At 51.8% G+C, this 17,022-nt stretch overlaps 1 protein-coding gene across 4 annotated transcripts in view; it reads left to right on the top strand.

The window, feature by feature from the left end:
- Positions 1-17,022, top strand: part of GAS7 (growth arrest specific 7) — a 219,070-nt gene that overhangs the window by 57,524 nt on the left and 144,524 nt on the right. Inside the window, exon 1 of one of the 4 annotated variants that reach the window (XM_023653503.2) lies at positions 8,916-9,046. The exons of 2 other annotated variants lie outside the window; for them this stretch is intronic. In XM_023653503.2, coding sequence (XP_023509271.1) covers positions 9,011-9,046 — 36 coding nt within the window. In that variant the 5' untranslated portion in view covers positions 8,916-9,010. Of the gene's footprint in view, positions 1-8,915; positions 9,047-17,022 lie in introns of those variants that run through there. One more of the 4 variants, XM_070226558.1, reaches the window with a different exon arrangement.

Below are 17,022 nucleotides of genomic sequence, written 5' to 3'. Positions count from 1 at the left end.
TTGTGGTCTAGGGATTGGGTCCTGGTCTAGCTGAACCATCTTCTCAGGTCCTCACAGCTTTGGGAGGAATGAGACTGGAAGAGTTGATGGGAGGGCAGAGAGAGGTGGACGTTGGCTGGGCCAGCTCCTAGTGTCTGTTTTTTCCCGTTGGTGGCTGTGTTGTCCACTGGGGCCTGGGCCAGCACCGGTCCAGCTGGCTCACAACTGGATGCAGAGTGGGAAGAGATGGAGGGTCCAGAGTCAAAGGGACTGCCATGGATGTGCACCAAAGGTCAGTCTTGACTTTCCTCCAGACAGGAAAAGCCTTCGTGCTAGCTCACTTGCAGTTCTGGTGGTTAGTGCCGCTGATAAGCGAGTTCCAAGTTGTGGTCGGAGGAGCAAGCTGCCAGACGGGTTTGATCCTCTGACTAGCCTACGTGTGACATCCTCCTCTGCTCATCCTCTGCCCCTAGGCTGCCAGGGGCCAAGGAGTGAGCGCAGCCAGGCAAGAGGAATCAAAACCTGCCCAACAGAGATGCTTAGATCAGAGGCGAGGGCAGCCTGCAGGGCCCACTCAGTGTTGGTGTTGGCACTTTGGAGAAGATGTTGAATCTGAAGCACAGAACAGACAAGTTAGTTGAGAAGGCCCTAAAACCAGGAGATGCTCTGGGATGGCGACCCGGCAAGGCATAAGGGCATTCTGTGGGCACCTTCCAGAGGAGCCACTGAGCTGTGGTTTCTGGTAGCTGAGAAGGGAGCAGTTCTAACTAACCCAGGTCGTGGTGTGATGGTGGTGATGGGGGAAGGAGGATGAAGTAGGAGGAAGGAAGTGGACTGGGGACTTTGACCAAGAATCGGGTGCTCTCAGGAGAGTCCCAGCTCTTGTCCCAGCAGGTTCCGTGTTTCATTGTGATTGGCATGATTGCAGGAATCCTGAGATATGAGTTTCTGCTCATTCATAACCCTTCTAGAATTAGTTGTCTGAAATTCTGTCTCCCTGAATAAAATGTAAAAGCTTCATGAGAGTAGAGAGCGCCTGGGACAGGCCTGTGGTGAGCGCTCAGTAACTATTTAATGAAGGAAGGAAAGAAGGCAGGAAGGAAGGGAGGAAGGGGGCAAGGGGGCAGAAGAGCGAGAAAGATCTTCAACTGTGACTTAGAAGCAGTCATAACATTTTGAACTATTTCAAATTGCCACCCATCCCCCAGGCTACCCCTTACTTTACCCAGGCTATCCTCTTGCTTTGCTGTATTTTTTTCCCTCCATTCTAACATTCTTTACAATTCACTTATTTATTGTTTATTGTCTGCTCCAGCTCCCCCACCCCCTCGCTGGACCACACACTCCATGAAGCAGAGGTATTTTTTCCTTCTCTGTTGTTTGCCAACGTGCCCCAAATGGCTAGAAACGCGTCCGGCCCTTGGGAGGTGCTCACTAAATCTTCGTTCAATGAATGAATGGATGAAGGTGCCTGGGAAGCAATTGGCTGGTGCCATCTGTGCCTGGGAATCGCTTGCAGTGGACGTCGCCATTTGAACTTGGTGCGTGTTGTGCCAGTGTCCCGAGGGAGGGGAAGACCCGCGTCCCCTGGGAGGGGCCCACACAGTCTGGCTGCCTGCTCCCTCATGACAGCTCGGAGATCCAGGGTTTTCCCGAGTCCATTGAATCCACCGCAGGGCAGCGGGGCCCCACGGGCGAGCTAGAGAGCTGACAGCTAGTGAGCGGGAGCTGTGTGCAGCTAAGGGTTTTGGAGCCCGTGGTAGGACCGCATTCCTGAATCCCGCCCTGCTCCCCCTCCCTGCCCCACAACTCAGTTTGCACCCCGTGGGCTGTGAGAAGTGGAAAATGCCTGGTTGAGCAACAGAGGGCTCAGGCAAAGTCCCTGTTTACACAGCCTGGGCCTTCTTATCCTGCGACCAGTGCCCGGCTCGCAAACTTAATCCGGGGCAGTCACGGCTGGCTCCGCACCCTGCCCGTTGCTTCCCATTGCCCTCGGGCTAAAGTCCAGACCAGGATTCTCGGCCTGGGGTTGGGTCCCAGCCCAGACCCCCGGCAACCTGCCCTGTGAGAGCCTTCAGCTGTGGGTCAGCACATCCGTCTCGAGTCTTTGCTCACAATTTTGCCCTTGACCTCCTCGCTCATTTAGCCAGTTGCTTACTTGACATCTCTGTTCAACCTGCCAGAAATGTCGTGTCTGGTCTTTCCTCCCACGTCTGGGCCACCCGCAGCCTTTCCTGGCTCAGTAAATGACAAGTCTGTCCTTCCAGCTGCTTGAGTCCTAAACCTGGACTCCCCTTTTTCTCTCCCTTCCCACATTCACTGTGTCAGGTCAACGTGTTGGCTCCTCCTTCCAAGTAGATTTATCTTGGTCCATTCTCCCCACTCCCAGTGCCGTCCTCTTGTTTGGACCTACAGCCACTGCACCCTTGGAGAATGGCAGTCGCCTCCTGACTGCTCTGCCAGACCCCGGTCTGTTCTTCTTAAATAGTAAGTCCAATTGTGTCGTGCTTCTCCTCAGAACATTCCCATGGGTCCCTGTGAGGGCAGCGTGAAAGCTGAGGAAGCCCTCACCGCGGCTGACAAGGCGCTCGGTGACCTCGGGGTCTGCTCCTCCTGCCTCGTCTCACTCCTTCCTCCCCTGCAGACTGGCTCCGCTGGGGCGTTCCTCCACGTGTTCCAGGCACGCTCGCTTGTTTGGGCCTTTGCAGCCCACCTGACGAATTCCCCCCCACTGGGCTCAGCATGATCCCCCAAAGATGTCCCCGTCCTAATCCTCAGAGCCTGTGAATGTTACCTTACAAGGCAAACAGGGTTTTGCACATGTGATTAAATTAAGGATCTCGAGATGAAGAGATGATGCTGGATAATCCGATGGCCCAACGTAAAGTGAAGCTTCCTTATAAGAGGGAGGCAGGAGGGCCAGGTCAGTAGGAGATGTGACAACAGAAGCAAGAGGTTGAGTGATGTGAAGGAGGGGCCATAAGCCAAAGAATGCGGGCGGCCACTAGAAGGAACTAGCCCTACCAGCATCTTGACTGTAGCCCAGTGAGACCCGTTTCAGACTTCTGACCTCCAGAGCTATAAGGTAGTAAATTTGTGTTGTAATTTTAAGCCCCTTACTTTGCGGTAATTTGTTCCAGCAGCCACCGGAAACAAATCCACTGCTTCATCTCCTTGAAGTCTCTTGCTCACTCTGCCACGCCCGTCTCTTTATCCTGTTCTACTTCTTTTTCTCCATCATTTATCACCTTGCAACAAAACTGGGTCATTTACCTGTCCATCAGGCCTGTTGTGGATTGTGTGTCTGCCTTCACGAGAATGTAAGCTCACTAGGGCACAGATCTTTATTTTGTGGACTAGTGCTCTCCAGCATCTAAACTGTGTCTTGTATATAAGGAGCACTCAATCAGTGTTTGTTGAATGAATGAGTGAATGAATGAATGGCTCCCTGCCCTGGAATGCCCTCTCTTGCTACCCTGTCCTCGTGGCTTGCTGTCCTCTAAGTCCATTTCAGTGTTCCCTCTTCCCAAGTCCTCTCCTGTAAGCGATTTCCCTCTCAGGGTTCCATCTTGCTTTGTGTTCATCACTCTTAGTGAGTACCCAGTAACGGTGAGTGGTCTGGCCATTTGCCACGCCCCACTCTGCCCCGGCACTTCCGCTCAGTGTGAGTTCTCTGGGGTAAGCCCCACAGCAGCCCCGTGCTCTAGGGCAGGTTAGTTTTGTTTTGTGTGTTTCTTACAGATGAACCTTGTCAGTCTCGAAGCGACCCAGTTGATCTTTAAACCCAACTCGTCCTCCATCAGAGCAAGAGGAAGATGACCTAGAGAGGGAAGGGTCCTGCTCAAAGCAGAAGGGGTCCCGCTGAGCTAACTTCTAGAGCCTCCAGGGCTCAGACCTCCTGGTGCTCCCACCCCCCAGCTGGGTTATCTGTTCGGGGGCTCCTCCTCCCCACCACCACACCCAGGGACAGCAGGGCCTCGCTCATAGCAGGTACTTAGAGCTTAAAGGCTGGGAATCCGTCTTGGTGGAGGAGTTGATGGGTGAAGCAAGATCTTAAGGGAAGGTAGGAGGTTCTCCCCAGGGACTAGGGACAGGGGAAGCTGAGGGGTTTGTCTCGTTGTCAGCCGTAGCTTGTGTGGAAGATGGGGTGTTTGGGAGAAGGAAAGAAAGAAAAGATAAGAAGCGGTAGTGAGGATGGACGAGAAGGTGGAGAAAGAATTCTGTGTCCATGATGGGCACCTGAGGCTTGGGGACCCCAAAAGAGTATGGCGTGTGGTCAGGGAGGAGCAAAGAAGGATAAGGAGGCCTTCTCTCTAGGGGCCTGAGGTTTGCTTCCCCAGGACACAGCTGCAGGCTGTAAAGGGTGACCAGTGGGCTGTTAGGAAGACTCCTTCCTGCCGTCTTCTCTGGGGAGGACACATTTTGAAACACTTTCTGAGTTGGGGAGGGGAGGTGACATTTTGCCCCCCTCCCCGGCCCAGACTGCTGGTGAAGCATGGTTAGTTAGGAACCTACAGCTGTGTTTTTGCACCGCTGCCCACGGCCATGCACTCGCCAGTCCCACTGGGGGCACCCCTCCCTCCTGTCTCCTCCCTCCTCCTCCGGTCCTCCCTCTGCTGGCCGGTGACTCACTCAGCTCTTGTGCAACACTCCAGGCTCCCCTCTCTGAGAAGAGCTGTCTTCCTCCGTGTCATAAGCTCCCCTCCTGATTTATGTCTTTTCATTCGGGTTAATGCTTTCCACATTTAGGTCTGGAGATTAGTGTGCGGCTCATTACTGCAACCACCAAAACCCCAGTGCCCAGCTTGGGGCTGGCACAGAGAAGGCAGACAGGCATACAGACAGGGACAGAGGGCAGCTTGGAGCTGTGCCCCGAGGCTGTCCTGCTTCCCACCGGCACAGCCCACCAGCCTCCCTGCCTCCAAGAAGGAGGCGGAGGGAGAAGCACAGCCCCGACTCCTGGGCCTTGTTCTCATGCCTGTCTTTCCTGTGAAGGACGCACATCTTGGAGTGCTGTGAAGAGCTGGTTGCCCCAAGCTTGAGGCTTCCTACTGAAGAAGCCGCATTGTCAGGAAGTGAGAGGCGCAAGTTTTGTAGGGTGTGGAAAAACGTTATCTCTGTGGCTTTAAAAGCTGTGTACAGCAGGGTGTCTGTCTGTGGTTTTTTCTTCTTCTTCTTTAGAACAATAATATTACCTTTGTTGCTATGGTGTTGTTGTGGGGGTGGCTAATTGGACCCAGACCTGACACAGGCTGGTGTCCGGTGTCCATAGTGATTATCAGATGGCAGCCACTAGACTTGCTTTCATTTTCTTCCCTAAAGTGAGAGGCTGCGGCGAACATCGGCGGTGGCTGTGGGCGCCCTACTCTCGAGCAGCCACTGGGATGTGGTGGCATCCTGGTCAGAAATGGGATCCTGACGCCGGGATTCAGGCAGGGGAGGACGATCCCTGGTCATTTCCAAGGCTGAATTACAGCCCAGATTTGCTGAGAGCCGGGGGTTTGGGAACTCCCCCTCAGAGGCCCTGGACCACAGAGGGAGAGAGACTGCCACAGAGAGAGGGGACAGAGGAACCCGTGGCCCCCCAGGAGCTCATGGCTGCCATGTGGCTGGTACCTGGGCCTGCTCACCCTGGCAGGTGCTGTCTTCCCATTGAGACTGTAGCATTAGTACAGAAGGCTGTATGTTTTAAACTTTTTGTTCAATGTGCAGACAGTCCGTGACTTACGATGGTTCGATTTAGGATTTTTCAACTTTACGACAGTGTAAAAGCGATACGCATTCCGTAGAAGCCGGCCTGTGAATTTTGAATGTTGCTCTTTTCCCGGGCTAGCCATCTGCAGCACGATCCTCTCTGTGGTGCTGGGCAGGGGCAGCGAGCCGCACCCCAACTCAGCCCCGCGACCACGAGGGTGAACAGCCGGCACCCTTACGGTCACTCTGTACCTGGACAGCCATCCTATTTTCACTTTCAGGACAGTATTCAATGAATGACGTGAGATATTTAGCACTGTATTATAAGATGAGCTCCGTGTGAGATGATTCTGCCCAGCTGGGGGCTAATGTAGGTGTGCTGAGCACCCTGAAGGTAGGCTAGGCTATGATGTTTGGCAGGTGACGTGTGTTAAATGCATTTTTGACTACACTGGATTTATCAGGATGTAAGCCTATTGTAAGTTGAGGAAGATCTGTAACTACCCGGAAGTGTATCTCCGTTTGTTAATTTCACACTTGGAGAGTAGGTGATATATAGATCAGGTCTGATATTGGAAGGGAACTAAAGAACCTGGGGTGAAAACATGGCTCCTGTCTTCTGCCCATCAGCGCCTTCCCTGGAGGGAAGCAAGTGACCAGTTTCTTACGGGAACTTCCAGAAATAGGGCGGCATCCACAGGTCCATGTGCATCTTTGTTTTCCTTCACACGGGTGGGAGCTCTTTCTTACTTCTGCACCTTGTTGCTGCTGCTGCTGTTTTTTAAGCCCTAGAACAATATATCTTGGAGTATAGTCAATAGAAAGGAAGTCCTCATTCTTTTTAGTGCCTTCCTGAACTAATTTCACTGATGGGCATAAAGGTTGCTTCTAATCTTTTCCTGTTGCCTTCACTGCTGCGGATACCCTTGTGTGTCCGTCATTCCACACATGAGCGAGTCTTCTGAAAGATAAGTTCCTGAAATACAAAGGCTGGAGCAAAGACTGTAAGTGTTTGTGATTTTGCTAGAAAGTGCCAGATTGCCTCCAGCGTGGCAGTGCTGGCTTACCCTTCCACAGCGGTGTCCAGGAGTACCCGTCTCCCCACAGCCTCGCCAGCACAGTGTATTTACAAATTATAAAAATTTCTGTGTGGAAGAGTTTTGTGTCTTTGCTCTCAGCTGATTTGCTCTCTCCATCTCTCCCCCACACTATCGCTGCCTCCTGTGGGGGCCCTCCAGGCTCCCGAGTGCCACAGGGAGAGGACCCTCTGTCCTGCAGACCCTTCTCTGAGCAGTGGTCTAGCCCCTCTCCAGGCTGGCGCGTTGTTTTACCCGCTTACAGGTCTCAAAGGAGGCCTCCTTTTCAACGTTTGAAGTTTCTGCTCTGGACAACATCACTAGGATCCTTTTCTATGTGCTCCTCCCCTTCTCTTTTCCCTACTGCTTCCTCTGTCTAACCCGCCTTCCCTCACCTCACCCCTCCGTGAGTCCTGTCTCCTGTTCACAGTTTCCTCACCCTGTGACTTCTGCTTCTCACTTTCCAAAGATGGAATCTCTTCAGTGAAAAGTCAGACTTGGGCAAATAGCTCTGGGCACCTTTCCTGGCTGTGCGTCAGAAGACGCACGCTCGAGAATGAATTCCAGCGTAGAATGGAATGGGGTCTGGTGGCTGCATTTCTCTCTTAAGTTTTTCTAATCAGGGGGCTGGAGCCAAGAATGCTTGAGAGATGCTCTAAGCCAGCACAGTCCAGTAGAACTTTCTATGATGACGGAAATGTTCTGTGTTTGTGCCACCCAATGCAGTAGCTGCTAACACATGGCACTTGAGATATGGCTACTGTGACTGAGGAACTGTGTCTTCAATTTTGTTTTTAATTAGTTTATATTTAAACATTTCTGTGGCCTAGTGGTGACCATATTGGACAGCACAGCTCTAAGCTGTACGCTTTTCAGGATGAAACCAGGCGTCTAAGAAGCAGTCTGTTTGGTCTACGTTTTGACTCAAGTTGAAACAGTGGTGGTTCTTCCCCAGGGCGTCCAAGCGTGGTGACCTGTCGGTTTCGGGAACTCATGTATTTCCCCTCTTGTAACACCATTGGGGTTAGGCTACCAGGCCTATCAGGGAGGGTCCCAAATTCCAAGGTGGAATACTGGCCTGCCTTGAGGAATTTTGGTATCCACAGACATACATGGCAGGCACTGAGCTGGGCATTGTGGGCACAGTAAGGAACAAAGCAACCCAGTGCCATCTAAATGGAGCATCTTGTGCTGTATTTTAATACATGAGTTAAATACAGACACATGGGTTTAGAAGATGACCATCCTTGGACCCCTAGAACTTTACCTGGTCATGTTACAGAAGAGGAGGTGTGTTTGTTTCCTGTTGCTGCTGTAACGAATTGCCACAGACTTAGCAACTTAAGACTACACATTTATTCTCTCATGGTTCTGAAGGTCTGAAGTGTGAAATGAGTCCGCCAAGGCCAAGACCAAGGTGTCACAGGGTGGGCTTCTGGAGGCTCGGGGGTCAAGGGAGGCATCTGTTCCTTTCCTTTTCCATCTTCTGGAGACCCTGTCCTTGGCTCATGGCTGTCCATCATATAGCCTTTTCTCCCCCCATTTGTGTCCTCATATAGCTTCTTCCCTTTTTGCTCTTATTGTCTTCCTTTTGTAAGGACCCTTGTGATTGTATTTAGAGCCCACCCAGATAATCCAGCATGACCTCCCCATCTCAAAAATCTCAAAGTCACACTTGTAAAGTCCCTTTTGTCATGTAAAGTCATGTTTGCAGGTTCCCGGTATTAGGATGTAGATATCTTTGGGGGGCTATTTTCAGTCTGTCACAGTGGGTAGCTTTGAATACTTGAAGAAGAGCCAGTTTGTGAGACAGAAGGTTATGAACCCAGTTGGTCACTCCCCAGGTGTTCTGAATTGGTAGAAATGGACAGAACTTGAGCAACTGCTCTTGCAGGTCTGCTCTTCTAAAGAAGTGGGTCTCCCATTTGATGGATCTCTGAGTCACCCAGGGAATGTGGAAAAAGGACAGAGGCCCAGACCTAGGCTCCTTCAGTGAGCCTGGACCTGTGTGTTCTTTGTGAACTGTCCAGGTGATTTTGATCCTCAGCAAAGTTCGAGAACCATTGCTCTTAGGAATAATCTCAGGGATTATCTGCTTGTGTGCATGTGAGAGGTGGAACTTCTTGTAAGCGCCAAAGCAAGGCTGCAGACAGGAAGTGCTGGAGAAGACCAGAGGAGGGGCCAGTGTCTGCAGAGGAACTGCCACCAGCGCCACACCTGGAAGGCAGGAGAAGGTGTGGCTTCACCAAGAAACGGCGAGAATGCTCCAAGTGGAGGGAGAGACCAGCAGCACTGAGGTAGGAACGAGCGTGCCACGTCTGGGGACGTGAAGGCCATTTGGGCCCGGCAGGGGCAGGGACAGGGACAGGGAAATGAGTTGACAAGAGGAATAGTCACAAGGTAATCTGCTGGTGTTCGCAGGGTTGGCTGGAGGGCAGAGGCAGGATTCTGTTTGTTGTACGTCAGGGTGGAGCAGATGACGGCCCACACTGGGTGGTGGCAGGGAAAATGGAGGAAAGGTGATGGTTGTGAAAGATTTAGGAGGAACTGAGAATACGACATGGGTCTAACAGTCAACGAATACTAATTGAGCAGAGCCTGTCGGGCACTGCACTCCACGGGCGTAGGACAGGAGCTGGAATGCGGTGGTGAGCAAGACCGACAAGGTCCCTGAGCTCATAAGTCCACTTTGGGGCGAGGTGGCGTGGTGGAGTTAGGCAATAAGCAGACAAACGCAAATGAACTAGAAGAGCATTAGCCAGTGGTGAATGCTGGGGAGAGTTAAATCAGTTCATGTGATTGGCTAACTGCTAGCTTCTTTGGACTGGGTGCTCAGGGAAGGCCTCTCCAAGGAGGTGACATTTAAGCTGAGGTCTAGATGCAGCCATGGGCGGAGCTGGGGGACGGGCACTTCAGGCAGAGGTGACGGTGAGTACAGGGACCATAAGGAGGGACCAAACTTGCCCCATGCAGGGAACAGCCAGAACAGCACTGTCCAATAGAACTTTCTGCACTGAAGGAAATGTTCTATACTGCACTAGCCACGAGGCCACCAGCCTCATGTGACAACTGAGCACTTGAAATGTGGCCGGTAAGACTTAGGAACTGAAATTTACATTTTGTGTTATTTTTAGCTGACAACTTTAAATAGCCACATGCAGCTCGTGTCTACTGTATTGAAGGGCGCAGAGCTAGAATGTCGGTGTGGCTGGAGAGAGTGGCATAAAATGACGTAAGAGGAGGTAGATAGGAGGCAGACTTTGTTGCTTTGTGAATTAGGCTAAATAGTTTGGATTTTTTTCTAAGAGTAGTGCAAAGCCTTTGGATGATTTTCCTTAAAGATTGACATGACCTGATTAGTGTTTTACAGGTTCCCTCCGGCTGCCGTGTTGAGAATGAATTGTAGGGGATGAAAAGTGGAACCAGGAGACCGGTTAGATCATTGTAGTAAACCAGGGACGTGTGGATGGTACCTTGGGAATAGGGTGGCAGCTGTGGAAATGGAGAAGTGAGGATGGCTCCTGGATGAGTTTTAGAGGGAGAACTGACAGGGGTAGAGAGGGATTGGGTGGGGAAGGTGGGAGAGCTTGATGATCTTAGACTTCAGGCTTAAGCAGCAGGATGGCTGGTGGTGTCATTTGCTAAAATGAGGCCCGGCGAGCAGGTTTGTATTGATTGGCCTTGGTTTTGGAAGTGAGGAAGACGGGTTCTTTTTTGGACTTGTTAGAGATTCCTTCTGAGCATGTGTGTGGAGATGGCAAGTAGCCATGTGGACGTGGGGAAAGATCAGGGCTAGAGATAGGAATTTAGGGTCATCAGGAAATAGTGGGTGTGTAAAGCTATGGGACTGGATCAGGCCCCTCAAGAGAGTGAGTGGATAGAAAAGAGGGGCAGGGGCAGGAGAGAGCTGTAACATTTAAGATTGAGCTTAAAAGGAAGCTCTAGAAAGGAGACTGCTTGAGAAAACGTGAGATGCCATGGAAGCCAAGAAGGAGGGAATGTTGACTGCCCCTGGCTGGCCAAGGACTCGAGCAGAGACAGGTGCCCTTCGATTTGCTAACAGCATGGAGGTCATTGGTGACACTGAGAGGAGTAGGCTCAGCGGAGTGGGCAGGAGAGCGTTAGAGGTAAGAAAGTGGAGGTCATGACTACAGGTAACTCTTTTGGTGAAAACATTTGCTGTCGATGAGAAGCAAAGGAATAGTCGGGGGCTGGAGGAGTGGGGTCAAAGGTATATTTCTCTCTCTCTCCTTTTTGAAAGCTCAGTGTGATGTGCTGACAGGTAGAAAGCAGGTAGGTTGTCTTTGATAGGGGGAGGACCTTCTCGTCACTGTAATGGGAGGGAATGCTGAGAATGTGGGCACTGATGTGGGTACAATGGAATTTGGGCAGTGGGCTGATGTGCAGTTACCCTCAGATGTTCCTGTCTTTCTAAATGTGAGGCAAGGCGTTATCTGAGAAAGAGTATGAAACAGTTGTTTGGTAGTTGGAAAACAAACCCACTGGGTAACTATAGTAGGGTTGCTACAGGGCTTGAACTGAGCTTCTCACACTTGAGTGTGCAAATGAATCACAGGGGGATTTGTTAAAATGCAGATTCTGCATTTCTAACAAGCTCCCGGGGAATGTTGATGTGCTGTCCTTGGATCCCACTTCGCGTAGCAAGACCACACAGCGCTTCTGCCATGGGAAGCTTAGAAAGATGCACAATTTTCTTTTCTTTTCTTTTTTTTGAGGAAGATTAGCCCTGAGCTAACTACTGCCAGTCCTCCTCTTTTTGCTGAGGAAGACTGGCCCTGAGCTAACATCCATGCCCATCTTCCTCTACTCTATATGTGGGACGCCTACCACAGCATGGCGTGCCAAGCAGCACCATGTCCGCACCCGGGATCTGAACCAGCGAACCCTGGGCCGCTGAGAAGCGGAGTGTGGGAACTTAACCGCTGCGCCACCCGGCCGGCCCCGACGCACAATTTTCTAATACGTCCAGGAGATGCCTAAATTATTTGCCCATTGAACTGTTCCACTGAGGGCAGAGGAGCAAGAGTTGAGTGCCTATTTGAGATTTGTGGCCATCTATTTAAAGCAGGTCTTCTCAATGTTAGAATTATCTGGAGAACTTCAAAAAAACAGGGCCTGAGGATTTTGATTTTGATTGAGATTCTGAATTAATTGATGTAGGATGGGTCCTAAGGCGCGCTGCTTTTCAAAAGCTCCCCTGGGGTTTCTAATGTTCATCCAGGCTTGAGAAGCACTGATTTAAAATAGCAGGTTAAGGAGATGACCATGGGAGTAGGTAGCCAAGGTGGGTGGAGGCAGGGCTGCTCCTAGGATGTGTGGGTCCCTGTCTATATAAACAATTTGAGTCACCCCAAATCAGCATGCCAAGGCTGTTCTGGCTGCCCAGTCTTACCTAGTCCCACCAGAGAAATACCCTGTCAGCACACAGGCCAGAGCTCCTTGGACATCTGGTCTACCTTATGTATGGGGTTCATAGGTGGGCGATCCTAGGGAGGGGGTTGTTCAGATGGTTCTGCCAGTCCTTGCTGGTCCCAGGTACCTTAGAAAATTTCAAAGAAGGCACTCCAAAGGTGGGGCCCCTTGAGCCCTGCAGCCTGGTCAGGAAAAAGGGTGGAGGAACAAAAAGGTTGAAAGACTGAGAGCCCAACTTGTAAGATGGATACTATCATCCAGTTGCCAAAACTCATGACGAAAGTCGTGATAGAGTCAGGAGCGAGAGCATCCCTTCCTGTGGTGAGGAACTAATGCCTCACCCACCATCGAGGACCTCAGGTCTGCAAACAACCACGTGGGTGAACTGGGAATGAACTCCTCCAGTTGAGTGTTCAGATGGCTACCGCTGTGGCTGGCACCTTGATTGCAGCCTTGAGAGAAACCCTGGATAAGGCCCAAGGTCTGGGGAAACTGTTCCCAGACCCCTGACCACAGAAACTGAGATGATAAAGGTTTGTTGTTTGAACAACAAACAACTTATGGGCTTACGCAGCAATAAAGAATTAATAGAAGAGGCGAAGGCAACGTCATCAGAAGTCTTGGCTTTACTTTCCTCTGCGTTAGCTTCATTTTCTAGCTTAGCAACCTTCTCTGAAAGATTCTAAAAATCTTCGGTAATTCCAAGAAAAAAGGGAAATCACTGGGCAGCTTTCCGATGGAGCCCGGGAGAGCATGGTTGAGAGGTGGGGTCATCCTAACCACATGGACTGAGAGTGGTACCCAAAGGAAAATCAAGGCCAGTTGATTCCACAGGGAGGAGAATGGAAATCTACCCCAAATGGTAACTGATGAGATGTGGAAGTGATGGCATCTTTGATGTTAACCTGGATGGGGTTTGAGAGAACTGGTCCAGCGCTCAGGCAGAGGGAAGCTAAGTGGTTAGTGTCATTGAAGACAATGGAAAAGTCTCAAGGTGTGAAGGCAAAGACTGCAAAGAGACCAGGGGGGATAAGGGCTGAGGAAAGGCCTATGGGTGGTGTTCCCGGTGTTAACCGTGTGAGAGTATGATGCCCATATCCATGCAAAGACAACAAGAAGGGAACATGCTAGTGAGGACGCCAAGGCAGGTAGAGACCATTCTTTTGAGGAGTCTGGTGGCAGGATTTTGATCATCTGTGCTAACAGGAGACAGGATTCCAGGTTGGGCTAGAAATATAATGAATTTATCACCAAAAGTCAAGGCTGCAAGGAACTGTGTAAATCACTCGTTTCAACATCCATTAAACCTGAATAATTCCCCCAAGTCTTCTTTTAACCGAAAGTTTGCGTTTCCTCCTTCTGAGCCTGTAGAACTAACGGGGTGGGGAATAGATGGATCCCCACCTCTTCTTTTCTGCTCTCTCTTTGCTCTCCTGGTCTCCTATGTAGGTGCTAAGGAGCCTGACTAATAACTAAGCACAGTCCCTCAGGCTCAGCAGGAGAGGAGAAAGTCCTGGCCCTTCACTGTCCCTGTCGTGTGCCTTTTGGTGTGAAATGGGGGCTGATAGTTTCCAGTGAGTTTCAGACGATGTTAGCTCCTCTGCTGTCAGGGTTGGGGTGTGTTAGGTTTGCGAGAGTATAGCTCTGGGGAGAAAGACTGGGTGCCGTATGGACTGGCACACTTGGTGGTGCACCCAGGGGACCAATCTTGGAAAAATCACAGGGGGCAGCTTGCTTTTCAGAGGCACATGCTGTGTACATAGGCCCATTTACGCTCCTGTCACTGGCCCTGCCCTGCCTGGGATGGCTCTTTTTCCCGTTGTATTGGAGTCTCCATCTCATTGGGTGTGCAGGCTGTTACAGGATTCAGCTCGTGCTTAACCCTCCAACTTGGCCGCCTAGGCAAGGATACTGGGGGAAAAAGTCTGCTGGAGGAGAAATTAAGAACCGAAGTTCATTCCTCACTTTCAGCACCTGCGTGGAGGTGCTGCCTGCCTTAGCGCCAGGGAAGGAAGCAGACCGTAGCCACATCCACCCCAGGGCAGTGGAAAGTGGCCTCTCAGGCCACTTGACATCGTGACCGTGTTTAAACCTTTCACCAGCCGGAAAGGTTTATGAAGCCCCTGCCTGCTCAGGCTTCCGACCTCCGCGTTTGTGGTGGAAGCCTCGCAGGGCCTTCTGCATTGCCGGGCCATGTGGAACCGGCTCCCAGGAGCTCTTAGGAATGGATCCTGACTCTGCAGTGGGCTGGGGGAGCAAGCGCTATTTGGTAAACAGGGGCGTGGCAGAGGGAGGGTTGACAGGCACGTCCCCAACTCCCACTGCTTTTTTCCGATGACTCACAGACTGTGATGCTGGAAGGGGCCTCAGAGCTGGATCATCAAATCCAGCAGGCTTCTTGCACAAGCATGAGAAAACGTACATAGAGAAGGTCCTGGGAGCAGTTAGTGGAGAGGCAGACATCGGGTACCTGTCTGTTGCCTCCACGCCCATGGCCACAACTCGGCCCCTCAGTTAACCTTTCTACTTTTGTTTTGTGTGGAAGATTGGCCCTGAGCTAACATTTGTTTCCAATCTTCCTCTTTTTGCTTGAGGAAGATTGTTGCTGAGCTAACATCTGTGACAATCTACCTCTACTTTATGTGAGATGCCACCACAGTGTGGCTTGACGAACCGTGTTAGGTCTGTGCCCGGGATCTGAACCTGCGAACCCCGGGCTGCTGTAGCGGAGCATGCGAACTTAACCACTATGCCACTGGGCCGGCCCTATCAGTTAACCTTTTGGATAATTTATATTCAGGAGGAGGTGAGTGCCTGGCACAGGGGACGCATGCAGCTCCCACAGCCCTGAGCTGACCCTTGTACCTTCTCGCCTCCCACCTTATACTCTTCCTCTGCCGTCTCGGCCCCTGGGACAGGAAGCCTGGCCCACCTTAGGCAAACGAAGCCTTCCTTCCTAGCTGGTGTGTGGACCACCTGATCACCCTGTCCTCCCGTTAGCTCCATCCTGTGCAGTAGCTGCAGAGTAAATATCTGAGTGAAGAAGTCACTGAAGGGTGGCATGAAAGAGGGGGAAGGGCCGAGGGCAGTCCACTGCCTGGGGTGGATGGGGAGTTGTGATTAGAAGAGTCTCTTAGCATCAGTTGAGGAAGCCGCCTCCTGCTTTCCTGGCCAGGCTAGCGCTGGGGGAGTTCCTGTGCATCCCTCACCCCCCAGGTCCCTGCTCATCCCAGGTGCTCTGGCTGCCCAGCCCCCCAGAAGAGTTTCCTGGGGAGGAGAGAGGGGCAGTGTGAGGGGACTGGGAGCCTCGGAACCTAACAGGAGTTGGGGCTCCCCAGGGTCTCTTGGACGAAAGGAAGTGGGTCCCAATGCACATTTTTACCCTCCCTCCTGACCCAGAGCGTGGGCTGACATTGCCAAGAGTGCACCTGCTGGGTCTGCCTGTGGATTCAGGCAAAGGCACGGAGCCCGAGTGAGTTTATACAGTTCCGAGGTCATGGGTTTGTAAACATTGTTTGAAAAACAAAGCAGCCTGGAAGGGAGCCCCCCCCACCCCCCCGCCCCGAGCTCACTGAGGCCAGGGCTTGGCACCTGGGCTTGTGCCCCTCGAGAGCGCTGCCCCAGCTTCACCTGATTGATATGCCAGCGTGTTCTGGGTGTTCCAGGGAATGTGGCCTCTGTGAGGTCTCGATCTGGCAGACCCCTGAGTGTCTGAGCCCCCCGAGGTGGGAGGGTCTCAGTTCTGCTCTGCCATCTTCTCCCCATTCCACTGAGACCGTGTTTATTGAGCACCTGCTGGGTAAGACACAGAGAGGATAGTGAATGACCACTGCCATTTTCTTTGCAGTCCTGTGGGGAGACCAGTTGTAAACAGGTAACTGTAGTAGACGTGTTCAGAATGTTCCGGTGGCTCGGAAGATGGGGGAAGAGGACTTCACAGAGGAGAGGGCATCTACTCTAAAAGGAGGAGGATTCCCGGAGGCCAGAGAGGGAAGGGCAACTGAGACCAAGGGTCAGCCTGAGTGAAGGCACAGAGGCACCGAAGGAGTGCTCGGGAATTAAATAAGGGAATAGATAAATTGTTTTGTGTTGATTGAAAATGTTTGATCTGGCATAGCTGAGGGGTGGGGTAAGGGGGAAGTGATAAGAGAAAGAAGGAAGCTGTCGCCTCTGACGGGACCCTTTCTATTGCCAATGTTGAAAACCAGCTCAATGCTGCTTAAGCAAAGAAGAGAGTGTTTGCACTCCCCTGTAGCATCCACAGGCTCCGGAGATGTCAGGGTGTGTTCTTTCTCACTTCGGCTGCATTGGCCTCCCACTCTCGTCAGGCCAGCCCCGTGTTGAAGACTGGTGACTTCAGGCTGGCATGCTCCCTGCTGTGAGGCCATCAGCAAAAGAGAGCAGCTTTCTCCGTAAAGTCCCAAGACTAAAACTCATAGAATTAGATGGGCTTTTAGAGCCAGATACTGGGCCAGGGGAATGGAATGTGCTGGTTGGCTGGTTAATGGGCCCTAGCCCTGGGTCTGGGGGGGTGAGTGGTGTTGCCCACGTCTGAGAATGGAGTCGTGTGGCTCCACTGGCACATGGGGTGCTGATGCTATAGGAGAGGGCCAGGGGATCGGCAGGCAGAATCAACATGTCACCACTGGGTCACCAGGATGTTGAAGATCCTCGAAGGGTTTGTGGATTTTGTTTTGGTGCCATGCAGGGCCTGTCAGAGGTGGTTGGAGGAGGTGGAGCCTGTCCTGGCAAACAGGAGAGGGACTGGCGGGGTGGAGGACATGGAGAAATGGTGGTCGGACAGGTGGGATGCCTCCTCCTTGCCTTCCTCCCGGATATG

This window comes from Equus caballus, chromosome 11, assembly GCF_041296265.1.
Source record: "Equus caballus isolate H_3958 breed thoroughbred chromosome 11, TB-T2T, whole genome shotgun sequence".
In the NCBI taxonomy this organism is placed as follows: domain Eukaryota; kingdom Metazoa; phylum Chordata; class Mammalia; order Perissodactyla; family Equidae; genus Equus; species Equus caballus.
The sequence above is the reverse complement of the archived record's forward strand: the minus strand, read 5'-3'. Positions and strand labels throughout refer to the sequence as shown.